At 43.1% G+C, this 27,774-nt stretch overlaps 1 protein-coding gene across 3 annotated transcripts in view; it reads left to right on the plus strand.

The window, feature by feature from the left end:
* Positions 1–8,409: 8,409 nt before the first annotated feature.
* LRRC39 (leucine rich repeat containing 39) overlaps positions 8,410–27,774 on the plus strand; it is a 52,824-nt gene continuing 33,459 nt past the window's right edge. For 2 of the 3 annotated variants that reach the window (XM_033915972.1, XM_033915974.1), the window contains exons 1-4: positions 8,410–8,510; positions 18,871–19,071; positions 23,253–23,358; positions 26,954–27,110. In XM_033915972.1, coding sequence (XP_033771863.1) covers positions 18,944–19,071; positions 23,253–23,358; positions 26,954–27,110 — 391 coding nt within the window. In that variant the 5' untranslated portion in view covers positions 8,410–8,510; positions 18,871–18,943. Of the gene's footprint in view, positions 8,511–14,569; positions 14,791–18,870; positions 19,072–23,252; positions 23,359–26,953; positions 27,111–27,774 lie in introns of those variants that run through there. The other variant, XM_033915973.1, reaches the window with a different exon arrangement.

A 27,774-nucleotide genomic window follows, 5' to 3' on the forward strand; every position in this document is an offset into this window, starting at 1 on the left:
GCAATGTCTAGTGAGCTTTTGTTGTGTTCTCAGAATGCCTCCTATCAAGTAGTAATAAGAGAAATTCTGTTTTTTTTAATGCATTCAGGCCAGTGTCCTTGAGAACGACCTTCACATCAGACAGCATGTTAAAGCTGTCTAATAATTAGAACCTAGAGGCCAGTGTATTCAAATGCACAGAATAATATGTATTATCTTGAAATAAGGATTTCTATGCAAATGGAGCAGACTAACTTTTCTATTGAAAATTATCAATGCATTTATTATTAAGAAGATTATTGCAGTCTCTACAACTTTTTATAAAAATTAGTCACCTAGATTGAGAGACCTATTTACAGCATTTCCTTTTTTAACTCTTTATTTATGTTTTAACATTTTAAATATAGTTAACTAATACAAAAGCAAAACAAAAAAGAACCAACAAAAACCTGCAGAAAAGGTGTACAACAAGAAAACAAAACAAAACTGCAGGCTAATGTACAGGGTACAGGAATTTATTAAAATAATAAAAAAATGTTAAAAATAAGACAAATACATAAACAACAAAAATACATCCAAAAAACTGGTCCTAATGTTCATGCGGACCGGACCCAACACAGTCCGTGTTTCAAAGAAACACTTCTTCCTCAGGGGTCCCAAAGCCATGTCCTAAAGCCATGCTCGGTTTCCGAGGTACCGATTTTGCAAATGTTTTGCTCGTCTTGCAAAACACTCGCAAACCGGTGCACTCGTAAACCGAGGTACCATTGTACTAGTTAACAAGAAAACAAAACAAAACTGCAGGCTAATGTACAGGGTACAGGAATTTATTAAAATAACAAAAAATTTAAAATAATAAGACAAATACATAAACAACAAAAATACATTCAAAAAACTGGTCCTAATGTTCATGCGGACCGGACCCAACACAGTCCGTGTTTCGAAGAAACACTTCTTCCTCAGGGGTCCCAATCGTAGGTAGTTAGATTATCAGAAAACTAGATTGTATGAAAAAACAAAATCAAAAATAAGCTTGGAGATAACATGTGTAGGCCCAGCACAATGGAGCACGTATGGTTATCGCCAAGCTTACTTTTGATTATGGTTTTTTCATCCAATCTGGTTTTCTGATATTCTAACTACCTACGATTGGGACTCCTCAGGAAGAAGTGTTTCTTCGAAACACAGACTTTGTTGGGTCCGGTCCGCATGAACATTAGGACCAGTTTTTTGAAAGTATTTTTGTTGTTTATGTATTTGTCTTATTATTTTAAATTTTTTGTTATTTTAATAAATTCCTGTACCCTGTACATTAGCCTGCAGTTTTGTTTTGTTTTCTTGTTAACTAGTACAATGGTACCTCGGTTTACGAGTGCACCGGTTTGCGAGTGTTTTGCAAGACGAGCAAAACATTTGCAAAATCGGTGCCTCGGAAACCGAGCATGGCTCATAAGAACATAAGAACATAAGCAGTGCCTCTGCTGGGTCAGACCACAGGTCCATCCTGCCCAGCAGTCCGCTCCCGCGGTGGCCCAAAAACAGGTCAAGACTTGTCTGAATCATCAGAAGGGGCTCCCTTGCCACCTTGGTTTCTCATTTAAGTCCTGCCTTCCTATCGAAGTCCTAGCCCTCCGGTCTTGCACATGCATGACCAGGTTGGTTTATACTCATTACCTGGTTAACTTCCTATACTTGTGTTACATCCCAGCTCCTCCCTCAGTATCCCACGATCCCTTTATCCCTCAGGAATCCATCCAATCTCTGTTTGAATCCATGTACCGTACTCTGCCTGATCACTTCCTCCGGTAGCGCATTCCAAGTGTCCACGACCCTTTGGGTGAAAAAAAACTTCCTTGCATTTGTTTTGAACCTGTCTCCCTTCAGTTTCTCAGAATGCCCCCTCGTATTTGCTGTCCCCTTCAGTCTGAAGAATCTGTCCCTATCCACCCTCTCTATGCCCCTCATGATCTTGAAGGTCTCTATCATATCTCCCCTGAGCCTCCTTTTCTCCAGAGAGAAGAGCCCCAGCCTATCCAGCCTCTCGGTGTATGAGCAGTGTTCCAGCCCTCTTACCATTTTCGTTGCTCTCCTTTGGACTCTCTCAAGTACCGCCATGTCCTTCTTGAGGTGCGGCGACCAATACTGAACGCAGTATTCCAGATGTGGACGCACCATCGCTCGATACAATGGCATGATGACTTCCCGTGTTCTGGTTGCTATGCCCTTCTTTATGATGCCCAGCATCCTGTTGGCTTTTTTCGAGGCTGCTGCGCACTGTGCAGATGGCTTCAGTGATGCATCCACCAGCACACCCAAGTCTCTCTCGAGTCTGCTGTCTCCCAACAATACCCCCCTAATTTGTAACTGAACAACGGGTTCTTTTTCCCTATATGCATGACCTTGCATTTGTCCATGTTGAAGCGCATTTGCCATTTGTTTGCCCAGTCGTCTAGCTTGTCCAGGTCCCTTTGTAGGTCCTCACACTCCTCCCTGGTCCTAACTCTGCCGCACAGTTTGGTATCGTCTGCGAATTTTATAACCTCACACTTTGCCTCCTTTTCCAGGTCATTGATGAATATGTTAAAGAGTAAAGGCCCCAGCACCGATCCCTGTGGCACACCGCTCGTGACTCCCCGCCAGTCAGAATATTGACCCTTTACTCCAACCCTCTGCAGTCTACCCAACAGCCAGTGCTTGATCCATCTGTGCACATCCCCTCCCACCCCGTGGTTCCACAGCTTCTTATGTAGCCTTTCATGTGGCACCTTGTCGAAAGCCTTTTGAAAGTCGAGGTAAATGATGTCTATGGGCTCCCCATTGTCCACCCGACTGTTTATTCCCTCAAAGAAGTACAGAAGGTTCGTTAGGCACGACCTTCCCTTGCAGAATCCGTGCTGGCTTGTTCTCAGTAGGCCATTCCTCTCGATGTGCTCGCAAATGCCGTCCTTGATCATAGCTTCCACCATCTTCCCTATAATTGAAGTCAGGCTCACCGGCCTGTAGTTCCCGGGGTCACCCCTCGATCCCTTCTTGAAGATGGGTGTGACATTTGCCAATTTCCAGTCCTCTGGCACCTCACCAGTTTTCAAGGATAGGTTGCAAACATGTTGGATTGTGCCCGCTATTTCCTGTCTTAGTTCCTTCAGAACCCTTGGGTGGATCCCGTCCAGGCCCGGTGATTTGCCGCATTTTAACCTGTCTATCTGTTGGAGGACTTCCTCCCTACTTACCTCTATGTGCTCTAATTTTTCAGCCTGTTCCCCACTCATGAGCTCCTCTGAGTCTGGTATATTAGATGTGTCTTCGCTCGTGAAAACCGACGAGAAGAACGTGTTCAACCTCTCAGCTACCTCTTTATCCTCCTTAATCACTCCCTTCCTGTCCCCATCGTCCAACGGCCCTACCTCCTCTCTCGCTGGTCGCTTCCCCTTAATGTAACTGAAGAATGCCTTGAAGTTTTTCGCCTCCTTGGCCAGCCCCTCTTCGTATTTCCCTTTTGCTTTTCTAACCTCCCGGTGGCATTCACCAATTTACGAGCACCCCCCTGCACGTTCTGAACGTGAACTCGCAGGCCTTGAGCATGCTCAGATGCTCAAGGCCCAGCAGACGAGGAGTCCGATCTTTTAGAGTTCCCAGATGAGGGTAAGAAGCGGCGGGGGGGTGCCCAATTGTGTCGGGGGGGATGTCCGATCGTGTCGGGGGGGGTGCCCAATCGTGTCAGGGGGGTCGGATCGTGGCGGGGGGGTGCCCAATCGTGGCGGGGGGGGTCGCATCGTGGCGGGGGGGTGCCGGTTCGAGGCAGGGGGGGGTGCCTGATCGCAGGGGGGGGCTTTCGAGGGGAGCAATGCCGGTTCTCAGGGGGGGGAAACGCATCAAAGCGAGTTTCCATTATTTCCTATGGGGAAACTCGCTTTGATAAACGAGCATTTTGGATTACGAGCATGCTCCTGGAACGGATTATACTCGTAATCCAAGGTACTACTGTACAAGCAATCACAACTTATAATACTAAAGAGAAGGGGGAAAGCAAAGTTGCTTACTTATAACAGGTGTTTTCCATAGACAGCAGAGGTTGCATTACCCTGCTTGTCTATTTTCCTATCTCCCACTCCCCCTAGTTCTCAACCAAACCTCTCCTCCCCTCCCAACAAGCTCATGTTTTATTGTCACCTCAGCCTGGGTTCTTAATGGCCTTCAATGATAGTCTGCAATGGCAAAATTGTCATCCTCACTGCCTCCCCTCCTCCCCTGCTTTACAGCATGTCTTTTTTTGTGTGTGTGTCTTTTTTTAAGACAGGTAATATTCTTTGTAATCCCTTAATTAATCAAGTGTTCTAGCTATGGAGCACAAAAATTAGGGGAACAACAAAACCACAAGCAAAAATGCCAAAAATGAAAAGAATGGAATTGTCCAAAGATGAATGATGTGCATTAAAATAGTGTCCACAAACTTATCTGTGAATATGCAAATCTTTATTCTTCAAATATCAGCATAGTCCAATTAATGATTCAATGACTCGACATGTACATGTTTCGGCCAACAGGCCTGCCTCAGGAGTCTTAAGAATCACAGAAAAATTAAATGCTGTGTGAAACGTGGATGGTATTAATATTCCAATAAGATCTGGAAAAATCTGATATAAAGCCTCCTCAGATCTAAAAAACAACTCTTGGCGTGTGTGCGCTATTTGTATTTTTGTATTTGTTTTGTATTTGTATTTGTTTTTGTATTTTTTTGTATTTGTATTCTTTGTATTCTTTGTATTTGTTGTTTTTTTAGATCTGAGGAGGCTTTATATCAGATTTTTCCAGATCTTATTGGAATATTAATAGCATCCACGTTTCACGCAGCATTTAATTTTTCTGTGATTCTTAAGACTCCTGAGGCAGGCCTATTGGTCGAAACATGTACATGTCGAGTCATTGAATCATTGATTGGACTATGCCGATATTTGAAGAATAAAGATTTGCATATTCACAGATAAGTTTGTGGACACTATTTTTATGCACATCATTCATCTTTGGACAATTCCATTCTTTTCATTTCTAGCTATGGAGCAGCATACCAGTTACTCTGGCAGTAAATCCCAAAACCCAATCTACCCGCGATGTCAGAAAATAATTCAAGTTCTGTATTAAACACCTTCTCACCTTGGATGGGTAAAGTACCATTAAAATTTCATAGGAAATGAAGCTACATACAAGGTTTGCCTATTAATTTTGTGAACTCATCTTAGAAAAAGTGCCACATACCTCATTGCTGAATATCACTATGGTCACCTTTGAAGTACTCCCCTAGGGAAACTCTGCACCAACGTCAGTGCCTAGGCCACCCCTCAAAGCAATTTTGGAGCTCTTTTTCTGGAATGCCCATCAGAGCTGTCGTATTACCCTTGATATCCTGAATAGAGAGCAAGTCTGGCTGAGAAACTGCATAAATGAACCCAAACTTACAATGCATTCCGAAAATCAATTAAAATCGCCCTATTTGACAAATTCATTGACTAAAACAGACCACCCTCTCTCTATGATATTCCCCTCTGTAAACGCTATTATAATCTCACAGGAAGCTCCAATTTTCATGTATTCTTTACCCATGGAACTTAAATTAGTATGTAACTTTTCTATTTTAGGCTTCTTGTTATTCGCTGACTGTCCAGTCTTCTTTCAATGTGAACCGCCTAGAAGTCGCTTGACTATGGCGGTATAGAAAAATAAAGTTATTATTATTATTATTATGAATGTCATCCAAATGTCTTCCTTTCAATATTTCCTTTATCTTTGGGTAAAGAAAAAAGTAATTTAAGCTTAGAGTTTAGCCATCAGGAAGCAGGGAAGATTGCAGGGAAGACTTCAGAGTCATAAGGCAAGCAAGCCTCCCACAAGATACAATAGAGAACCCCATCCATATCAGCGGCTGCCTTAAAAGTGGCTACCAGGGAGCGATCCAAGATGGCCGCACGAGGAGTTGTTTGAGCTTCACTCTCCCTGAAGCTCCTTAAAATATCTCTGTTTGCTTTAAAATTTTGTACCTGGTTTGTAATGCCGAAGAGGAGGGGACGCAGCGCTGCTGGAGCCTCGCAGCGCTCCAGAACGGCCGTCTTCGGAAATATCGAGGAGCTGATGAGAATGCAGGGCACGCCGACAGCTTTGGGGAGTTCCCCGCAGGAGACACATGGTGGAGGCGCATCTATGTCGCTCTCCATGGGGCCGGAGACATCGCTGAGCCCCGAAGTGAGAGCACCTCCCCCACGCCCTCAGTCAACCAATTCCCCGCGAGAGGAGGTACTTCCTGAGGTCGGAGTTCACCTCCTCCCGGAGGCTAAGGAGAACAACGGGGGAACTGTGTTGCAGGACTCCCTGCCGGTGCAGAGGAGTCTGAGTGAGGAGACTGAGGAGGAAGCGCTGGGGGATGAGAGAATCCGACAGACTGCCATAGGAGACACGCTGCCAGTAGGTGAGCTAACCAAATTAAAATCAAAATCACAATTACAACTTTTTCAAATTGAGAAGCCCCGAGAGGTTACATTAGATTCTCTGTGGGATCTTGTGGCCAATTTGGCAAGATCTATAAATCCACAACTACAACAATTAGAAAAGAAACTTAATAATCATGAAATTGAGATTAAAAATTTAAAGACTGGACTTGAGGACTCAAATACTTCAATACAGAATGTCCACCAAGAATTAAAAGTCTCCCAACAAATTACTGAGACATTAATTAAAGACAATACTAACCTAAGAAGGAAGATGGAGGCAATGGAAAATTTATCTCGTAATAATAACCTCAGACTGATAAATTTCCCTAGGGTTTCTATGATAGCCCCAAGGGAAATGTTGAAACGCTATAAGACGGAAGTATTGGAACTTCCTGAAGAGTCATTACCACCATTTACGCAGGTCTATTATCTTCTAAATAAGACTCAACAACAACAACAACAGAAAAAGGGACCTGATTTAATGAATATATCTAATATTTTGGAAATGTCTGATAGAGAATTAGTGACCCCAGCTACCTTACTTTTGACAGTAGCTCTCGCACCAGATAAAAACTGGTTGCTGAGACTTTTCTTTAAAAATAAACAAAAATAATTTTTAGGTTGTAAAATTCAGATGTTTCCGGATTTGGCTAAGGATACGCAGAGAAGGAGACGAGAATTTTTATTAAGGAAACCTGGTGTTATATCTCTGGGGGCGACCTTTTACTTGCGACATCCATGTAAATGTGTAATTAATTATCATTCTCATAAATACGTTTTCTTTGAGCCATCTCAGCTGACAACCTTTCTCTCAACTGCATCTCTGGAGAAAGAAAGTGCTTAGTTTAAGAAAGGGTGCTTTAATCTCATTCAACTAGTTATTGCTTGGTTTAAATATAATTACCTTGATTCGCCTATTACCCCTCTTGGATCTAATTGAGGACTTGAGTAGAAATTTATGCTTATATTTGATATTCTTTTATATATGTTTTCAATTGTATTAATTTCATGCTGAATTTCCTTTCTGTACAAGTTTTATGTTTGATTATATTGAAAAAATTCAATAAATATTAACCCTTTCAGGACCATAAGGATCGTAGGCCAATTTTTGTGGTTTTGACGACATTTTTATGGTAAAAAGGGCTTGCAGATGCCAAAAAATTGATTTTTTTTGTGAAATATCATTATTTTTATTTTAAAAAATCACACTTCTGGCTTATGGACAGTGTGGCAAGTGAATCTTCTCGTCAATCTGGCAACGACGCTAATGAATGAATGTCGGAACCAGTTTGTTTACATAAAGGCAGTATCATATGGAATCCGTACATATCAAATTTAGAACTGTAGACTATCCCAATCAAAATTTATAGGATTTTAAAGTTATGGGACAAATATGTCCCTTGGTCCTGAAAGGGTTAAAGTTAAAAAAAAAAAAAAAGTGGCTACCGACTGCATGTCAATCATGCATCAGCGCTTGTTTCAGAATTGCGCCTATAGGGAAAGATAGATGCTGGAAATGTAGGCCAGGAATTTCTGTGCCTATGCTTGTGTGAATTGTACCTACATAGGCATTTTAGGCCACCTAACACCACTTCCAGCTTTGGCCATACTTACTTTGGCATTCAGCAGCCTAAAGCACCTATGTAGGCATGATTCCAGTGCCTTTTACTTAGGCGCTGGTAAGCACTTCAGCCTTGCCATTTCTAACAGCCATTTCTTCAATTAACTTAGGCGCCGATTTTAGAATTTCCCCCTAAGTGGCTTAGTGATTCATTATTAAATCACGGCAAATGTGTTATTTTCTGTGTTACACTGTTGCTATTTCCTTGCTGATCTCGGGAGCTAGATCCAAGGTGAACACCAGCTCCATACAGTGGAAAAGCTTTGATCAGACCATGTGACACTTTATGCTATTCCTAGCGTGGTTCTTGGTTAAAATTAGAACTGCACTGGCGTCGCATTTCATTTTGATGTGCCTTTAGTGAGGGTCTTTGTGGTTTTCATTATTTAACACTCAGCAGGTTCATCTGCAGATGCGAGGCACTAAGCTGGGTGAGTAACTGCATGTTTTGATTCCCACTGCAGCTCCTTGTGACTCAGGCAAGTCACGTAACCCTCCATTAACCCAGGTACAAAATAAGTGCCTGTATATAATATGCAAAGTGCTTTGACTGTAACCACAGAAATGTGGTTTACTGAATCCCATCCCTTTAGGGTAAGAGATTTATATACACAGTAACCCACCAATAAATGATCTGCAGATGGGACACAGAAAATTAGAACTGAATTTGTAACCTCATGCAAACGGACAATGACAAGAGTGCTTGGTTATTAAAATTCTCCTCATACCAGATTTAGAGCAAAATAACTCTGCATCAGCTGTCTAAAATGTGCAGGATGAATGCTTTCACTGTGTGAAACAGCAACAGAAGGGAACATTGCAACTGGGTTAAGGGCCCTGTTTACCCTTTCCCGGGATATGTGAACTTCTTCACAGTATCTAGGTTCAGTCGACTGACTTCCCCACTGGCACTAGCACTCTTGGAGTGGAGGCTAAGATTTCCCTGGGAAAAGGTTGCAAAGAGCTCTGCGCATCCTGTTCTGTTACATTAATTCTGCTCTGGAGTTGTGTAGCATTACATTTAACTAGAAGTCTATGAGAACAGTTTTCAAAGGAATCCAGCTAGCTAGTTAATTAAGGAAATACTTGGCTAGATCGAAGACTGTGAAAACTGACTATCACTAAGCAGCTAAACATACTTTGATAAATTTCCAATCCTTTGATGCCTTCCTGGTTTCACTATGGGCTAGATTCACTAACCTTCCGATCCGTGTCCAAATCCATGGGCGATTGGAGGTAGGCCGACCGATTCACTAACCATCTTCATGCAAATGGGAGTGAGCGCGGGCACGCCCCCCATCCGACAACATGGATCACTGGGTAGCAATCCCGATGCATGTGCAGACCATCTGTAAATGGTCTGTGCATGCTTAAAGAGCAGCGACCTTTTTTCTTTTTCTTTTTTTTACTTTTTATAGTGAGCCCAAGGTTAACCCGCTTTAAACCCGTGGGTTAAAACCACGGGCTTGCATTGCGGGGGAAGGCTGGGGCAGAAGCAGGACAGCGCTGTGCGGCAGCCTTCCCCCGCAATGCAAGCCCGTGGTTTTAACCCACGGGTTTAAAGCGGGTTAACCTTGGGCTCACTATAAAAAGTAAAAAAAAGAAAAAGAAAAAAGGTCGCTGCTCTTTAAGCATGCACAGACCATTTACAGATGGTCTGCACATGCATCGGGATTGCTACCCAGTGATCCATGTTGTCGGATGGGGGGCGTGCCCGCGCTCACTCCCATTTGCATGAAGATGGTTGGTAAATCGGTCGGCCTACCTCCAATCGCCCATGGATTTGGACACGGATCGGAAGGTTAGTGAATCTAGCCCATAGTGAAACCAGGAAGGCATCAAAGGATTGGAAATTTATCAAAGTATGTTTAGCTGCTTAGTGATGGTCAGTTTTCACAGTCTTCGATCTAGCCAAGTATTTCCTTAATTAACTAGCTAGCTGGATTCCTTTGAAAACTGTTCTCATAGACTTCTAGTCAGGGAGGCAGAGAGCAGATCGGGGCAGAGAGCAGGGCGGCAGAAGGCAGGGCAGTCGGAAAGGACCTGAGCGATTGGTCCTCACCAGTTGCTTATTTTTGAATCAGTCATCCCAATTGGTGCCCCTCGTATTTTTTTTGTGAATTGCTGCCTGCCTATATTTGAATGCCGTTCCCCCTCATTTGCATGCGCGGGCGCTGATCGGAGGATGATTGGGACAGAGATTAGTGAATTGGGTCGGAGGGAAATTGGGTCGCTAAGTGGTCTGAACTTGATCAGTGGGCTTAGCCCTATGTTGTCACATTTAGGAATGGGAAACATGAGTAGGAAGGGGTGGAGCGGCAAAGCATATGCCCATTTGATTTTCAAATATGCACACATATTCTCCAGTGTGTAGTGGACTCTTAAAAATAGCAGCTAAAATTAGATCCAATGTATATGAGTGGGAAATACCTACATACCTTTTAGCTGTGTGGATTAGTGAAAATTGCTCTCCAGATCTCAGATCCAGCAAGATATGCAGCTTCTGGAGAAAAAAAAGCAGTAGTTCCTGCTAGTTGAACCCATCTCCCCTGCATGGTGAGACAAAAACAACCTACTTTAACTTGTAACTAGAGTAGACTCACTGTTATCCGGAACTCAAGCAACAGAACTCTCAAGTAGAGAATGACACGGTGAAAAAATTGGTCCCCGTCACCGCCCCGTCCCCGTCTCACCATCCCCGTCACCGCCCCGTCCCTGTCTCACCATCCCCGTCACCGCCCCGTCCCCGTCTCACCATCCTCTTCACCGCCCCGTCACCGCCACTGCCACCCCATTCACCCGTCACCGCCACTGCAATCCCATTCACTTTTCTTTATTTACGTATAAAGGAAACATTCTTTAAAACTTTAAAACTTAGTTAAATATTAGTTAATAACTATACAAAAACAAAACACGCAGAGAAAAAATTAATTAATATAAATTCCCTGACTTCCCTGCACTGTCCCCCCTTGAAGGTCTGTCCCCATCCTGAAAGCCTGATGCCCCCCCCCCGATGTCCGATACATCCCTCCCCCCGAAGGACCGCCGACTCCCCAACAATATCGGGCCAGGAGGGAGCCCAAATCCTCCTGGCCACGGCGACCCCCTAACCCCACCCCGCACTACATTACGGGCAGGAGGGATCCCAGGCCCTCCTGCCCTCGACGCAAACCCCCCTCCCCCCAACGACCGCCCCCCCCAGCCGACCCGCGACCCCCCTGGCGACCCCCACGACCCCCCACCCCCCTTCCCCGTACCTTTGGTAGTTGGCCGGACAGACGGGAGCGAAAACCGCCTGTCCGGCAGGCAGCCAACGAAGGAATGAGGCCGGATTGGCCCATCCATCCTAAAGCTCCGCCTACTGGTGGGGCCTAAGGCGCGTGGGCCAATCAGAATAGGCCCTGGAGCCTTAGGTCCCACCTGGGGGCGCGGCCTGAGGCACATGGTCGGGTTGGGCCCATGTGCCTCAGGCCGCGCCCCCAGGTGGGACCTAAGGCTCCAGGGCCTATTCTGATTGGCCCACGCGCCTTAGGCCCCACCAGTAGGCGGAGCTTTAGGATGGATGGGCCAATCCGGCCTCATTCCTTCGTTGGCTGCCTGCCGGACAGGCGGGTTTGGCTCCCGTCTGTCCGGCCAACTACCAAAGGTACGGGGAAGGGGGGTGGGGGGGTCGTGGGGGTCGTCAGGGGGATCGCGGGTCGGCTGGGGGGGGCGGTCGGAGGTTCTTGGGGGGGGCGGTCGTTGGGAGGGAGGGGGGTTTGCGTCGAGGGCAGGAGGGCCTGGGATCCCTCCTGCCCGTAATGTAGTGCGGGGTGGGGTTAGGGGGTCGCCGTGGCCAGGAGGGTTTGGGCTCCCTTCTGGCCCGATATTGTCGGGAAGTCGGCGGTCCTTCGGGGTGGGGGTGCGAGTGGTCCTGCCGGGGGGGGGATGTATCGGACGTCGGGGAGTCGGCCGGGCAAGAGGGCTTGGGCTCCCTCTTGCTCCGATCGCGGGTGCGGGTGGGAGCGCGTGCGAGCGGTCGTTCGGGGTGGGGGTGCGAGCGGTCCTGCTGGGGGGGTGAATCGGGCGTCGGGCGGTAAATAGCGGTTCCTAGAAGGGGGTACATTGGCCCGCGGGGACAAACCTGTTCACTGTTTCCGCGGTCGGTGAATGGCCTTGTCCCCGTCACCGCAGCGACTGCTAGTTTTCTTCCCCGTTTTCGGCGGTGACCCGCGGCTTAAATGCGGTGGCCGCGGGTAAACCGTCACCGTGTCATTCTCTACTCTCAAGTAACCAGCAAAAAAAAAATTCTAATACTTTATATAAAAATGAAAATAAAATCAATTTCTGGCGGAAATTTAAGTGTAAACTTGGCACGCCACACCTGAGTATGCCCACGCTTTGCCTCTCATATGTCCAGTAATTTGTCTGGAACAGTTTATGGTATCCCCAAAAGTATGGAAGGTCTAACACAGGAGAGTCAAATCCACAATCACAAAATGCAAACTGCAAAGGAGTGGAATGGTCCAAAGGAGACTGGTGAACTCAAATGTATTTCACAAACGTCCTTTATTTCTTCAATAAAACACTTCAACGACTCGACATGTACATGTTTCGGCCAGAACGGCCTGCCTCCGGAGTCTTTTTCTCTTGTTGTTTAATCATATTCACATTCCACATACATTCAGCCGAACGTGATTCCATATGCATATCTAAACAGTAATAGTGCAACATGAAGTACAGATACAGATCCCTTTTTAAAGTTCACGAGCAAACAGGTAGTTATCACATTTCTTATTCTGCACAGCACTCCACAACTGAAATATCCAGTCATCCAGCTTCAGGAAGAGTCTCTCTGAGCTAGGAGGAAGTGACCTACCCGGTACCGCTCTCGAGACGCCACCGCTTGGTACGGCATAAATATGGGATACAGTATTAGGCCTATTTTAAATAGTAACTCTAAAGCAACCAGAAACTACATTTATCCAGCATCTACCAATCCCCATGGGTGCCAATTAACTGAGAGTCTCCTGAATGTATTTGTAACTATGACCTAACTGTATTAGTAACTGTACTGATTTACCTGTATTAACAACCCTCAAACTGTCCGTTGTAACTTCCTGGGTAACTAACCCAACCTCTTGTAATGTAATCCAGCCTTGAACCTCATCCAAACTACCTCAACCAGGCAAAGGAAAGCTCACACCCCATTCACACGTCCTCCAATCAAAGAAGTTAAGCAGAAAAAACTCTATGACGATCTCATACCCACCCAAGCAGCAAAACTAGACAACCAAATCTCCAATCTACTGATAACAACAGACTACAAGACGTTTAGAAAAGAAATAAAGACTACTCTTCAAGAAATCCCTGACAAAGTCTTAACACCACAAGTACCTTCCTTCCCCCCCCCATCTTCTTCCTAGCCCCCCAAATCAACCTGACCTTCTTTTTACCCTCTCTAAAAATAACCATCTATTACTCTTTTGTAATCAGCCTTGAACCGCAAGGTAATGGCGGAATAGAAATCTCTAATCTAATGTAATGTAACTGCATAGGTAAAGGCCAAATAGAAAACCTGATTAACATAACATAACATAACATTTGAAGTTCTGTTTGTGCTAGGTGAAAACAGCATGTCAGGAAGGGTGTTAAAGGCCAAGGCTTGCTGGAACCGTGCCTAGAAAAACGCCGTAAGTTTAGAGCAAGGTCTGAACTCTGAGGGCCTCAGACACACAGCATCTATATGATGTGTACCTGCAAAGAGGTTTGTCATCATACCACTGGCCATAACCTGCCAAACATGATTTTATGGGTTTTTAAAAATTTTTTTATCACATTCAAAATCGATATGCAACTTGATAAAGAAATGTACTATAGAAAAAGAAAAATTACAAGAAAATAATTACCCAAGCATTGTTAAATTATAATGACATGCACCGTTCTGACCACAAAAGGGGAGTAAAGCAAGAAGAAAACCCAAGATTTAATTTAATTTTAATTTAATTCTTATATAACGCTAATAACCGTGAGGTTTCTAAGCATTTTACAAAAATTATGCATTAAAAGATACAATAAATAAAAATAAATAAGATAGGTACTTGGAAATTCCCAAACTATCCCAAAGGCTCACAATCTAACTAAAGTACCTGAAGAAACAATTTATGAAAAGTAAAGATAAAAATATAAAGACAGAGGTAGAGATAGAGATAGAAATGAATATTCCAACAAGATGGTGGCCAGTTAGGTCATCTTCTGTGCTGTCTCCCTTGTCCCCTGCTTTTGTTTTTGTTTTATTTTGCCTTTGTTGATTTTTCTTTTAAATTTTTTTTTTGTTGAATTTTTGTTCTGTCTCTGCTGTTTTCATTTGGGATTTCCAGTCTCGTTGGTGTTTGCTTCTTTTGAGCTCACCTACCAATTTCCAGTTTGACAGTTGCTCCGATCTGGCAGCTGAGGGAGCCATTGCCTGATGCCTGAATGGTTCTATGGTGGCGGTTAAAAGTTGAAGAATTGGGTCCTGTTTCTTTTCGTGGTGGATGGGAGAGTTCTGGCTTTCGGCTCCTTGTGTTCATGTCCAGCCACTAGCGGAGAGGAGTGTGGGAGCACTGCTTCGCCCCCTCCTGAACCAGCATAGGACCAGCTCCGTTGAATTCAAGCTGCAACAACGGCGTGCTGAGGGCAGATGAAGATCTGGAATTAAATAAGAAAAAGGGGTCCTTTCACTAAGCTGTGGTAAGCGCTAGCCTGCATTCACCATAGTTTTAAATGTCTTACTATGGGACACACATAGGCAGTGGAACACTTTTTATTTGGAGTGGGCCCAAAAGTTCCACCCTAGACCTCTCTCTTCGGCTCCTGCTTCCCCCACCTACCTCCTCCTTGGCCGCTCTCATTTTAAATCTTCAGGCAGTGGCAACGAGTGAGCCTGCTGCCGTTGGCCTGCCCTGGAAGTCTTCATTCTGCAGCAACTAGAAGCTGCAGAATGAAGATTTTTGGGGGGGGTACGCTGATGGCAACAGGCTCACTTGTTGCCGCTGCCCGAAGATTTAAAATTAAAGCGATCGGGGAGGAGGTGGGTGGGGAAGGCAGGAGAGTCATCTCTTCTGACTGACTGCCAAATTTTTTTTTTTTTTTTTGGGGGGGGGGCATTCCGACACCCATGGGGACACACTCAGGCATCCTGCAGTAATTTCCTGATCTGCAAGCACAAACCACATGCTAAAAAGATGTTTTATTTTTATCAGAAAGGAGCCTTGTTTTGGGAGTCAGAGTGGGTGCAAGCTCTTCAGAGCAGGGACCATCTATTACATGTCAAAATGTACAGCTCTGTGTAAGCCGTTCAGCACTATATATGTGATAATAACATGTTTAGCATCAGAAATAGTGACCAAGCATTTACAAGGAAATTGCAACTGGTAATGCCCTCACGTAGACATAACCTCTTGATACATAGTAATAAATTTATGTCTTTGCTCTTGAATCAGAAAATATCCATATATTACCCATACATAGCGCAGATCTATGATTGAAAAATATATGTAATACATGATCTTTATGTTGTGGGAAGACAAAGAACACCAATAAAGTTGCCTGCATAATTTCTCCAAAATTGGAATGTTCTAGAACTAATTACGGTAAGTCCAAACCATCAGCAGATAACTCCAAATCATTCTCAGGCCAGGGTTTAATAAATCTCTCTGCTTAGCTGGTATATAATATAGTTTATTAATAGGTAGAAGTGCAATTTCACTGTTGCTACTTTCTTATAAACAAGATGGCAAACCCCACTTTAAAGAAGTGGAAAATCAGAAAACCACGCCCACTCAGGGGCAGAGCAAGACTTTCAATTCACAAGAATGCTGACCATTCAATATTGGTATTCAGTCCCATTGGTTCACAGGTGTTCTAAACAAAAAGCCACTTTTGCTCCTGTTGCAAGAGATATATCAGTCTCTGTTGCCCCCATGTTTATTTGAGGGAATATATTAAAGGGCAAATCATACAAAACTATCAAATGAATGCCTCATAGTTGTGCAATGTGTGATCAAAGGTGCCCTTACTTTCTTCCTTTACACACATTCACACAACGCAAAGTTTTTCCCCACATACAATCTGTTGCAACTGCACTTAAGTATGTAAACCATGAAAGAATATTTGCAAGTGGTTACTGATTTACAATAATATGTCTTTACCATCAGCTGGGTTCACAAAATAAGATACCTCCAGCATACTGTCACTGTGTCACATGATTTGCATGCACCGCATTTGTGATGCCCATTGCTGACCACTTCATCAGAGGGGACAGTCAATTCAGGCAACAATGCTGGTCCCAGCTCTTTCAAATTTTTGTGTCTGGAAAAAGCAACCCTCAAAGTATGCCCATTAAACAATGTGTGCGTTTTCATGATGTCCCAATTCTTTTGTAAGATCCCCGTACCTCCATTCCTGACTAGGTTAAGACATACTTATTTTAGTTTATATTGTGTTTTTTTATTCATTAGTTTTAATGCTTGTAATAGTTACTTAGGATTTACATAAGAACATAAGAAATGCCTCCGCTGGGTCAGACCTGAGGTCCATCGCGCCCAGCAGTTCGCTCACGCGGCGGCCCAACAGGTCCAGGACCTGTGCAGTAAATTTCTATCTATACCCCTCTATCCCCTTTTCCAGCAGGAATTTGTCCAATCCTTTCTTAAACCCCAGTACCGTACTCTGCCCTATAACGTCCTCTGGAATTGCATTCCAGGTATCCACCACACGTTGTGTAAAGAAGAACTTCCTAGCATTTGTTCTGAATTTGTCCCCTTTCAACTTTTCCGAATGCCCTCTTTTTTTTTATTTTCTGAAAGTTTGAAGAATCTGTCCCTCTCTACTCTCTCTATGCCCCTCATGATCTTGTAAGTCTCTATCATATCCCCTCTTAATCTCCTCTTTTCCAGGGAGAAGAGTCCTAGTTTTTCCAATCTCTCAGCATATGAAAGGCTTTCCATCCCCTTAATCAGTCGTGTCGCTCTCCTCTGAACTCTCTCGAATAACGCCATATCCTTCTTAAGGTACGGTGACTAATACTGGACAAAGTACTCAAGATGTGGACGCACCATTGCCCGATACAGCGGCAGGATAACTTCTTTCGTTCTGGTTGTAATACCCTTCTTGATTATACCTAGCATTCTATTCGCTCTCTTAGCGGCAGCTGCGCACTGTGCCGTCGGCTTCATTGTCATGTCCACCATCACCCCCAAGTCCCTTTCTTGGGTACTCTCAGTCAATAACATCCCTCCCATCGTATAATTATACCTCGGGTTTTTGCTTCCCACATGCAATACTTTACACTTCTCAACATTGAATTTCATCTGCCATCTCTCTGCCCATTCCCCTAGTATGTCCAAGTCTCTTTGCAATTCTTCACAGTCCTCCTTTGTCCGAGCTCCACTAAATAGTTTGGTGTCGTCTGCAAATTTTATTATCTCACACTTCGTCCCTGTTTCTAGATCATTTATGAATATGTTAAAAAGCAGCGGCCCGAGCACCGAGCCCTGCGGAACACCACTCGTGACCTTTCTCCAGTCTGAGTAGTGGCCCTTCACCCCTACCCTCTGTTTCCTACCTTCTAACCAGTTTCTGATCCATCTATGCAAGTCTCCGTCCACCCCATGGTTCCTCAGTTTCCGGAGTAGACGTTCATGAGGCACCTTGTCAAAGGCTTTCTGGAAATCTAGGTATATGATGTCTATGGGGTCTCCTCTGTCCATCTGTTTGTTAATTCCTTCGAAGAAGTGCAATAAGTTAGTCAGGCACGATCTCCCCCTGCAGAAGCCATGTTGGCTGGTTATCAGAAGTTCGTTTCTTTCAAAATGTTCATCGATGTTTTCTTTTATCAGTGCTTCCGCCATTTTCCCCGGAACCGAGGTCAGACTCACCGGTCTGTAGTTTCCCGGGTCACCCCTTGATCCCTTTTTAAAGATGGGCATAAAAAGGGCTCAAGGGGTGACCCGGGAAACTACAGACCGGTGAGTCTGTCCTCGGTTCCGGGGAAAATGGCGGAAGCACTGATAAAAGAAAACATCGATGAACATTTTATTATGTATGATGTTATTATTATATTGTATGCTGAGTACCTATTGTATAAACCGTTATGAACTGCTGGTTAGGCAGTATATAAAAATAAATTATTATAAATTATTATTATTATTATTATATTGGTATATATGGTGGCTTTTATTTTTTTATCTCACTTTTTGAAGATTTTGCTTTTGCATTCTGTGAGATCCCTCATCTTTTGACTGTATTGTCTTGCTTGAGGTACCCCCCTCCCCCCTCTCATTTTAAAGTCTCCTCCATCCCTCATCTTCCTATGAACGACCACTGTCTGTGTTTTAATAATGATCTACACATTCGGTACATATCAGGGGTCCTTCCATGGTGACACTGGATACATTCTCCCCATTTGTAAAATGCCAGGTCCATCACCACCTCCTTTGTTATCTCATAAACTAAGAGTGTATAATGTGATATTCTTTAATCTGTACTTCTCAAGCCAAGCGCATATAAATATATAGACAATTTCATTCTTCGAAGCTGGGCTACTGTCATATTCATGCTCTTTTTAGTTAGTTATGATTTAACTGCTTTTTTGAAAAAAAATTCACCCAAGGTGGGATAGGAGGGTGGCTCATAACAGTATGACAGGACTCAGTGCTAGACTGAGACTGGGATTTTGGGCCAAGATGTCACACTGCAAATATCTCTGCTAGTGTCTCCACTAGCTAGCAAACATAAGTAGACTTGATACCTCTCCTTCAATGCCATCAGGTCCAGAAAGAAGAAGATGAAGACATGACTCTGCTGAAAGCAGGAGTCCCTCTGCAAGCAGTGAGGAAGCAGCATGGCTACGACTACAGTTTGCATTGGTTCCTTTACTAGCGTCAAGGCACTTTGGGAGAAAAGAATACAGAAGCAAAAAGAAGAGCTGAGCACAGAACGAGAACACCGACAGAAGGCTTCTCTTTCAAAGTAAGTTCAGGAACAACAGTGTGGTGCAGTGGTCAGAGCTACAGCCTCAGCACCCTGCCATTGTTGGTTCAAACCCCATGCTGCTCCTTGTCACCCTGGGCAAGTCGCTTGGATGGATTGTGAGCCCACTGGGACAGACAGGGAAAATGCTTGAGTACCTGTATGTAAACCACTTTGAATGTGGTTGTGTAACTACAAAAAGGCAATATAGAAAACCCTATCCATTAACATTTAACTAGAGCAGAGGTGGGCAACTCCGGTCCTCGAGGGCCAGAATCCAGTCGGTTTTTCAGGATTTCCCCAATGAATATGCATGAGATCTATTTGCATGCACTGCTTTCAATGCATATTCATTGGGGAAATCCTGAAAACCCGACTGGATTCTGGCCCTCGAGGACCGGAGTTGCCCACCCCTGAACTAGAGGTATATGAAAAGTTCAACTAGGCCAGTGGTTCCCAACCCTGTCCTGGAGGACCACCAGGCCAATCAGGTTTTCAGGATAACCCTAATAAATATGCATGGAGCAGATTTGCATGCCTCTCACTTCCATTATATGCAAATCTCTCTCATGCATATTCATTAGGGCTAGCCTGAAAATCCGATTGGCCTGGTGGTCCTCCAGGACAAGGTTGGGAACCAGTGAACTAGGCATTGGCACTTAACATAGCAAGGAATTTAACAGAGCACTATCTTTATATATATCCTTCAGTCCTTGTACTAATTCTTCAACTTCTTCTAGAAATTACACAATTAGATATTCTTATTTTGTCTAAAGCAGTGGTTCCCAACACTGTCCTGGAGGACCACCAGCCAGTCGGATTTTCGAGATAGCCCTAATGAATATGCATGGAGCGGATTTGCATGCCTGTTATCTCCATTATATGCAAATCTGTCTCATGCATCTTTATTAGGGTTATCCTGAAAACCCGATTGGCTGGTGGTCCTCCAGGACAGGGTTGAGAACCACTGGTCTAAAAGGCATGTAAACCACTGGTTCCAAACCCTGTCCTGGAGGACCACCAGGCCAGTTGGGTTTTCAGGATAGCCCTAATGAATATGCATGGAGCAGATTTGCATGCCTGGCACCTCCATTATATGCAGATCTCTCTCATGCATATTCATTAGGGCTATTCTGAAAATCCGACTGACCTGGTGGTCCTCCAGGAGAGGGTTGGGAACCACTGATGTAAACAGTTCATGGTGAGCATTATACATTTAGATAAAAGTGTCTACCAGAGCAACACATTAGGGAGTTTATTCTAATCTAAACTCTCTTACTTGAGGTCCAGTCATAAACTTTAGAGATTTTTTTTAAAATTGGGCTACACAGCAACACTTTTCTCCTCATTCTATAATTTTATTTGCACATTTTCATGCTTAGTGCAGCACAGACAAAGATATGCTATGACAAAGCAGTTGCTGATTTCCTACGTTGCATGCATAGATATGCACCATGCTGTTTGAAAGCAGTTGTTATAACATTCCTTTTTGGGGGGGCAAATCGACATATGTTTTGGCATATTCTCTAGAGACTAAGATATTTTGACTCCTGAGCATTGTTCCCTCTAAGCTAAGCAGGAGTTCTCCACCTACAGTCCTGCACTGAGGGACAGACAAGCTCTGCAAGACTCCAGGCACCTCTGTCTCTAGAGATTGAAAACATCATAACTGAAGCACCACCCCTTACTGGCTGCAATGCAATTGGAGGACTCCTGCTCAGCTTAGAGTGAACAGTGCTCCTGAGGCAGAGGGTTTTCTGTTGAGTCCCTGTTGAGTCGTATTTATATCTTACTGATTAAACTTGGTTTCTTATTGAAAACCCATTGATCCCACTTTTTTGTTTGGGATACCTGTAATCTGGAGTGGGGTCCTCCTTCCCTTGTGGTTCTTTGTTCTCTTGGTTATAGAATAGCACCAGTTATGCATGTAACAGCCAATAATTGGCAATTATAGGAGTTACTTGATACTGATTGGCCTAATTTGCTGTGACACATGTGACTGCACTTAGGCGCTGTTCTGTAATCTTAGTGCCTAGTTCTATAGCACATAACTGCAAGAGGGTTGTGGATGTGGGCGGGGCATGCGCCGGGCAGGGATGTGCAAAGCAGTTATGTGCATAATACTGCATTGAGTTGTGAGCATTTATACCTGCCATAGAGCTAATGTATGGAGGAGCCAATGTATGAAGTTATGTGCATACGAGTAATTGTCAAACTAGAATTTGTGCTTAGTGCACACAGCATAGGTGCTTAACTCAAGCCAACAGAATTATTCCCTTTATGTCTCAGCAGGCTCTCTCTGTGAATTTTATGACAGCACACTTCTCTGTGGCTTCTTGTTGAGTGGTCTTCCACTAGGGCTTATTATAAATTTCCTGAGTTGTGTACTTGGCAGAATGCTTAGGGATACCACACTGAACTGGAAAAAAAAACAAAAAACCCCACACCAAAATATGTGTTTTTGTTGTATCTTCCACTGATCTCAGCTGATTCGTATGAAATTTAATGTGTTGTATCCTGAATGAAGTTGATATAAAATGTTGTAAATATTTCCCACCGCACCACAACACTACCTTGTGAAAATGAATTGTTGCTATGGGATATGCGCAGAAGCAGACGATAGTTTGTAAACAGTCTCTGTATCAAAATGGTGTTCACTGCAGAAGATTGAATTCTGATAGAGAGCTTGGTAGTGCTAAAAGGTTACAGCAGTCGACAATTGTTGAAAGAGTTCCCACAGAAGGGTTGGAACAAAAACGGCCTTGATGTGCTGCTATGTAATATCTGAGTAAGGGGCGCTGTGGATCGTAAGTCAGGCAGCAGACGACCACGCTTGATTCGCACAAAAGCACCTTGATGTTATACACAATCGTTTACTGAGCCAGGAGGACATGCCACAAACACACAGAACAACTCGCCAAATAGCAAGAGAAGCAGGAATAAGCAAGACAACTATGGTTAGTGATCTGAAATTAAAGTGTCTTAAAAACATTGTGCCCAAGAGTTAATTTTACACAACAAAGACACACGCCTGAAACAGTGCAAGCCGCTTTTGGCCAAGTATTCAGAGCACAGCGTCAGCTTCATCTGGTTTACAGATGAAAAGATGTTTACAGAATGATCACCTATGTGCTTTCAACAACACTGAAGTGTGAGGTTAATGTCATATGCCTACTATGGACCCGCCCGACCTTTAGCTAATCAGTCATGATCTTGGTCGCAATCTTGAAACTCGGATCTTTTCTTCATTGATCCTGGGGTTAAGATCAACTTTGCATAATACAGGGACATCTTCATGATGCAGCAGCTGTTGCCATTGATCTGTTGCATGTCGGGAGACTACTTTGTCTTCCAACAGGACAATGCGCCAGCACATTGGACAAGGGACACCGTAGAACTGCTACACCGGGAGACTCCAGACTTCATTGGTCCAGACATCTGGCCTACGAATTCACCCGTTGACTACCGGATCTGAGGGATGATACAGGAACGCATCTACCAGACAGTGATATCTGACATCAAAGACCTTGAACAGCACCTTATCTCTGGGCTGAACTAAAGCAGAGCATCATTGACAAGCCCATAGATCAGTGGCGGCCAAGGCTGAGATATAAATGGAGCGCACTTTGAACATCTGCTTGATTGAAACATTATTTTTGGACCTTACATTTTTCTGCAAGATATGCCATAAAACTTTTTCATGTGTTTTTATTCAGTTTACAATTCATTTTCACAAGGTGGTTTTGTGGTGTGGTGGGAAATATTTACAACATTTTACATCAACTTCATTCAGGACACACCGCATTAAATTTCATAAGGACTTGACAAAGTTCTGTGGAAGATACGGCAAAAATAATTTTTTTCAGTTCATAGTGTACAGTATATTTGTCTTGTTGTATTTTAAAAATTACATCCAAGTACCAAATACAAGATAATTAAGTAAGCTCCAGGGATATTCAGCCCTATTTATTTCCACCCCTCCCAATCTCTAAGGAGAGTGTTCTTGATGGATATTATTTATCTTGCTAATAAAGTAAACATTAACCCGACTAGTGCAAAGCTTCTTGCTACAGCACATTCTAGTAGTGCCAGGTGGAAAAGGTAGGCCATCCCCAGTGCTTCTCAGGTGCCAGATTGCAGGTTGGAAAACAACAGCATTAAATGATTTGTCTACCTTCCAGACTAGCACATGCATGGGAAGACAGAATCAGCTTAGCCAAACTCAAAACGAAGGTTATCAAGGAGGATGGAAGACTTATTTTAAAGATAGAAAAAGAAGAATGGAAGGTAATATTTGTCAGCTGTTACTGTTTAGCAATGATAATGATTTTAAGTGATTACAAATGTAAGGACATTGCTAAGCACCCTTTGGTGAAATGAGAGGGAATCACAAGCCCAGCCTATAGTCTCCTATCAGAAACAAGAAGATTAATAATTTATATAGCATGACTAGACAGATTTTGGTCACCAAACACCTGTATGGAAACCAATCATCTCATTAGTTTTAGTGGCTGAGGTAGAACATTACCCTTTCCTTTTTAGTGGTATGGGGGAGGCTGTGCGCTTATACACACAAACAGGAATTCAGGATCCTCAGTGGCTGGTCATGCAGTTCTGATATTTGGGCTATCTTGAAGCTAGCATTCTTTAGAAGTGTCATTCCATTGCAATATTCAGTTCAAAATGTTCTGTACAAATCTGATAAGAAGCAGAATACAGTACAGAACATTAATTGTTACGCTAGTATGGGGGATTACTTTTTGTGTCTTTTGGACATTCATAAGAACATAAGCATTGTTTCTGCCGGGTCAGACCAGGGGTCCATCATGCCCAGCATCCGCTCCCGCGTTGGCACCCAGGTCCATGACCTGTAAGTGATCTTTTGCCTAAAACTTTTTATTCCCTAATCATTTAATATCCTGTATAGTAACCCTCTATCTATACCTTTCAATCCCCTTTTCCTTCAGGAAATTATCTAATCCCATTTTGAAACCCATAATCGTACTCTGCCCTACCACCTCTTCTGGAAGCGCATTCCAGGTGTCCACCACCCTCTGAGTGAAGAAGAACTTCCTAGCATTTGTTCTGAATCTGTCTCCTTTCAATTTTTGTGAATGCCCTCTTGTTTTTGTTGCCCCCGCTAGTCTGAAGAATCTGTCCCTTTCTATCTTCTCCATACCCTTCATGATCTTATAAGTTTCTATCATGTCCCCTCTAAGTCTCTGCTTTTCCAGGGAAAAGAGCCCCAGCCTCTCTAGCCTTTCAGCATATGAAAGGTTTTCCATGCCTTTTATCATCCTTGTTGCTCTTCTCTGGATACTCTCGAGTATCGCCATATCCTTCTTAAGGTACGGCGACCAGTATTGAACGCAGTACTCCAGATGCGGGTGCACCATCGCCCAATACAGTGGCAGGATAACTTCCTTCGTTCTGGTATTGATACCTTTTTTGATAATGCCCAACATTCTGTTTGCCTTCTTTGAGGTCGCTGCGCATTGTGCCACCGGTTCATTGTTTTATCCACCAAAACCCCCAAGTCCTTTTCCAGTTTGCCTTCTCCCAGTACCATCCCCCTCATCATGTAGTTATACATCGGGTTTCCTTTCCCTATGTACAAGACTTTACATTTCTCTACATTGAAGCTCATCTGCCATTTATTTGCCCACTCAGTTTGTTCAGGTCCCATTGTAGTTCTTTACATTCCTCCACAGTTTTAACCCTACTGGAGAGTTTTGTATCGTCCACGAATTTTATAACTTCGCACTTCGTCCCTGATTCCAGGTCATTAATGAATATATTGAACAGCAGCGGTCCCAGCACTGACCTCTGCGTGATGCCATTCATGACCCCTTTCCAGTCAGAGTAGTGCCCCTTTATTCTTACCCTCTGTTTCCTGTCTGCCAGCCAATTTCTGATCCATCTGTGCACGTCCCCTTCCACCCCATGTATAAAACTCTAAGGATAAATGTATCAATAGTAGTATCTCTCATTTGAATCTTGATAAAACTCTTCTATGACCTTGAGAACTGTGGAACAGGCAAATGAAAATCAACTGTTTACTCTTCTAAAAGGTACCAACACTAGAGGACACAACTTTAGGGTTACCATATGGCTCCAGAAAAAGGATGATGGATTGAAACATCTGGGTTGTACTTCCACTGAAAGTAATGGAAGTAAAATCTGGATGTCTCAATCCGTCCTCCTTTTTCTAGAGCCATATAGTAACCCTACACAACATGAAACTACTAAAGTAAGACATTTAAAACTCTTAGAAGATATTTTTTCACTCAATGCATAGTTAGGCTCTGGAATTCATTGCCAGATGATAAGGTATGTAAAAGCAGTTAGCATAACTGTGTTTAAAACAGGTTTGGACAAATTCCTGGAGGTAAAGTCCATAACCCATCATTAAGGCAGACCTGCTTATCCCTGGAAGTAGGGGGCATAGCCATAGGGGTCCCCAATTTGTGTTTAGGGCCCCTGGCTAACAGGGGTCCTCATATTTTGCTTGTGGAACTGCTACCTCCACATTGGGCTTCAACACTACACATGCTCAGTTTATGAGTAGTCAAACAAGATGGAGTAAATAAGTCCAAACAAAGACTGGTGAACTCTAAATATTTCCCAAAATTCTTTATTCTTTATTTCAACTTTTGAGTCCATTTATGTTGAAATCTATATATATAAAATCGGAGGTATGTATGTGTGTATGTGCCGCGATCACGCAAAAACGGCTTGACCGATTTGAACGAAACTTGGTATGCAGATCCCTCACTACCTGGGGTGATATGTTCTGGGGGTCTCGTGGCCCACCTGCACACGTGGGCGGAGCTACAAACAGAAAATCAGATTTCACCCATTCATGTCAATGGAAAAAATGTACACAGCTGCCATTCTCACAGTAAATAAAAAACGGCTTGACCGATTTGAACGAAACTTGGTATGCAGATCCCTCACTACCTGGGGTGATATGTTCTGGGGGTCTCTTCACCCAAGAATTTATATGTTCTTGCTCCTGGAGGTGAAACTAAAAATGTTGTTTATAATCAAGTTTTGTGTTTGTTGTATTGTATTCATTTTGTCAAATATTTCACATTATAATTTGAATATTGTACTTTTTATAAAGCTGTAAAAATATAATTTCATTCACCACTATAAAGTATCTTTATTTGAATCCATTTACTTGCTATAATTAAATACCCGTGCAACGCCGGGGCGTCAGCTAGTAAAGAATAAAAAATTTTGCAAAATATTCAGAGTTCACCAGTCTTTGTTTGGACTTACCCACTCCGTCTTATTTGAGTGTTGATCTTGTGGGTTTGACTCTCCTGTGTTTTCCAGGTTATGAGTAGGCCAGCACAAATTGCTTTCCTAGATTTACCCAGACAGCTTATCGAGCTAAATTTAGAGATGCAGATTCAATAGTCTGACTTAAGTTATCTGGAAATCCACTTAAAGAGAAGCAGACTAGCAACCAAGTTAAGTGGATTTCTTACCGTAATTAGGACCTACTTGTTCAAGTTTCCAAGTTTATTATGTATTTGATTAATCGCTTATATCGATTTCTAAGCGATGAACAAAAGATAAAAATATTGGGTTACAATAATCAAAGGGAAACAAATTATATAAATATGACTGACAAGACAAAATTAATTGATACAGAAGGAAGGGGTAGGTGCAGAACTACAATTTTAAAAATAGTAAAGAAGACATAAAGGAAAAAACGTTAGGGAAGGGAAGTGCAATAAGCATGTTTCTTTATCATTCTGGCTTTCCCTGGTGGTTCCTCTGCTGTCCTTACCAGATTTATATCTGAGGGTTGTTCTGGTCTCCTTCCTGGTTTTATATCTGATGGTCTCTCTTCTGTCCTCTCTGACTTCAGACATTGCCATCTTCTGTAGCAAAACTGGACCATCTCCAGGAATGGCAGCTGCATCGAATAAATTTAACAAAGATTCCCACGTTCATTGGAAAGTTTCGTAATCTTCTTGTGTTGGATTTGTCCCGAAATTCAATTGTAGAGATTCCCAGAGAAATTGGTGAGTTGATTATTCTTCTTTGCGAGCTGCATGCTTTCCATAGTTGTATTAATTGCAGAACTAACAGTGCTCAAATGCTTTGATGAGGATATTCTCATGAAAACATCTGTAACCTGCCCCCATAGATCAGATGTCTTGAAGGACTCCTGAACTTTAGGAAAGCAATAAAAACACACCTCTTCACCTAACTCCCTTGCCTACGGGCAGTGGATTACAAAAAAAATGTATATTGATACTTGATCCTTAGTATGTGTTGCGTTTGGATAAAAACCTTGTATTGGAAAATCTTGCACTGTTAACTATGGCAAACCTGTATATTATGAGCTCCTTTTACTAAGGTGTGCTAGGGCTTTAAGCAGCGGAATAGCACACGCTATATTGCCGCGCGTGCTAGACCTTAACGGTTCTAGAAGCGTAGCGCACGGTGTAACATGCGGTAATTTCCTACGTGCACTAAAAACGCTAGCGCAGCTTAGAAAAAGGAGCCCTATGTGTAGTGGTATTAGATTCCTAGTATATGTCAAGTTAGAATAAAAAAAACTTGTATAAAAAACTTAGTATGTCCTTAGTATATACTAGTACTTATAATTTTGTATTTTATTCATTTTCACATCAAAGATCAAAAAGAGAAAACTTTGATACATGCAACAAAATACTTTCAAGA

The sequence above is a fragment of the Geotrypetes seraphini genome, chromosome 12 (genome assembly GCF_902459505.1).
Source record: "Geotrypetes seraphini chromosome 12, aGeoSer1.1, whole genome shotgun sequence".
Classification (NCBI taxonomy): domain Eukaryota; kingdom Metazoa; phylum Chordata; class Amphibia; order Gymnophiona; family Dermophiidae; genus Geotrypetes; species Geotrypetes seraphini.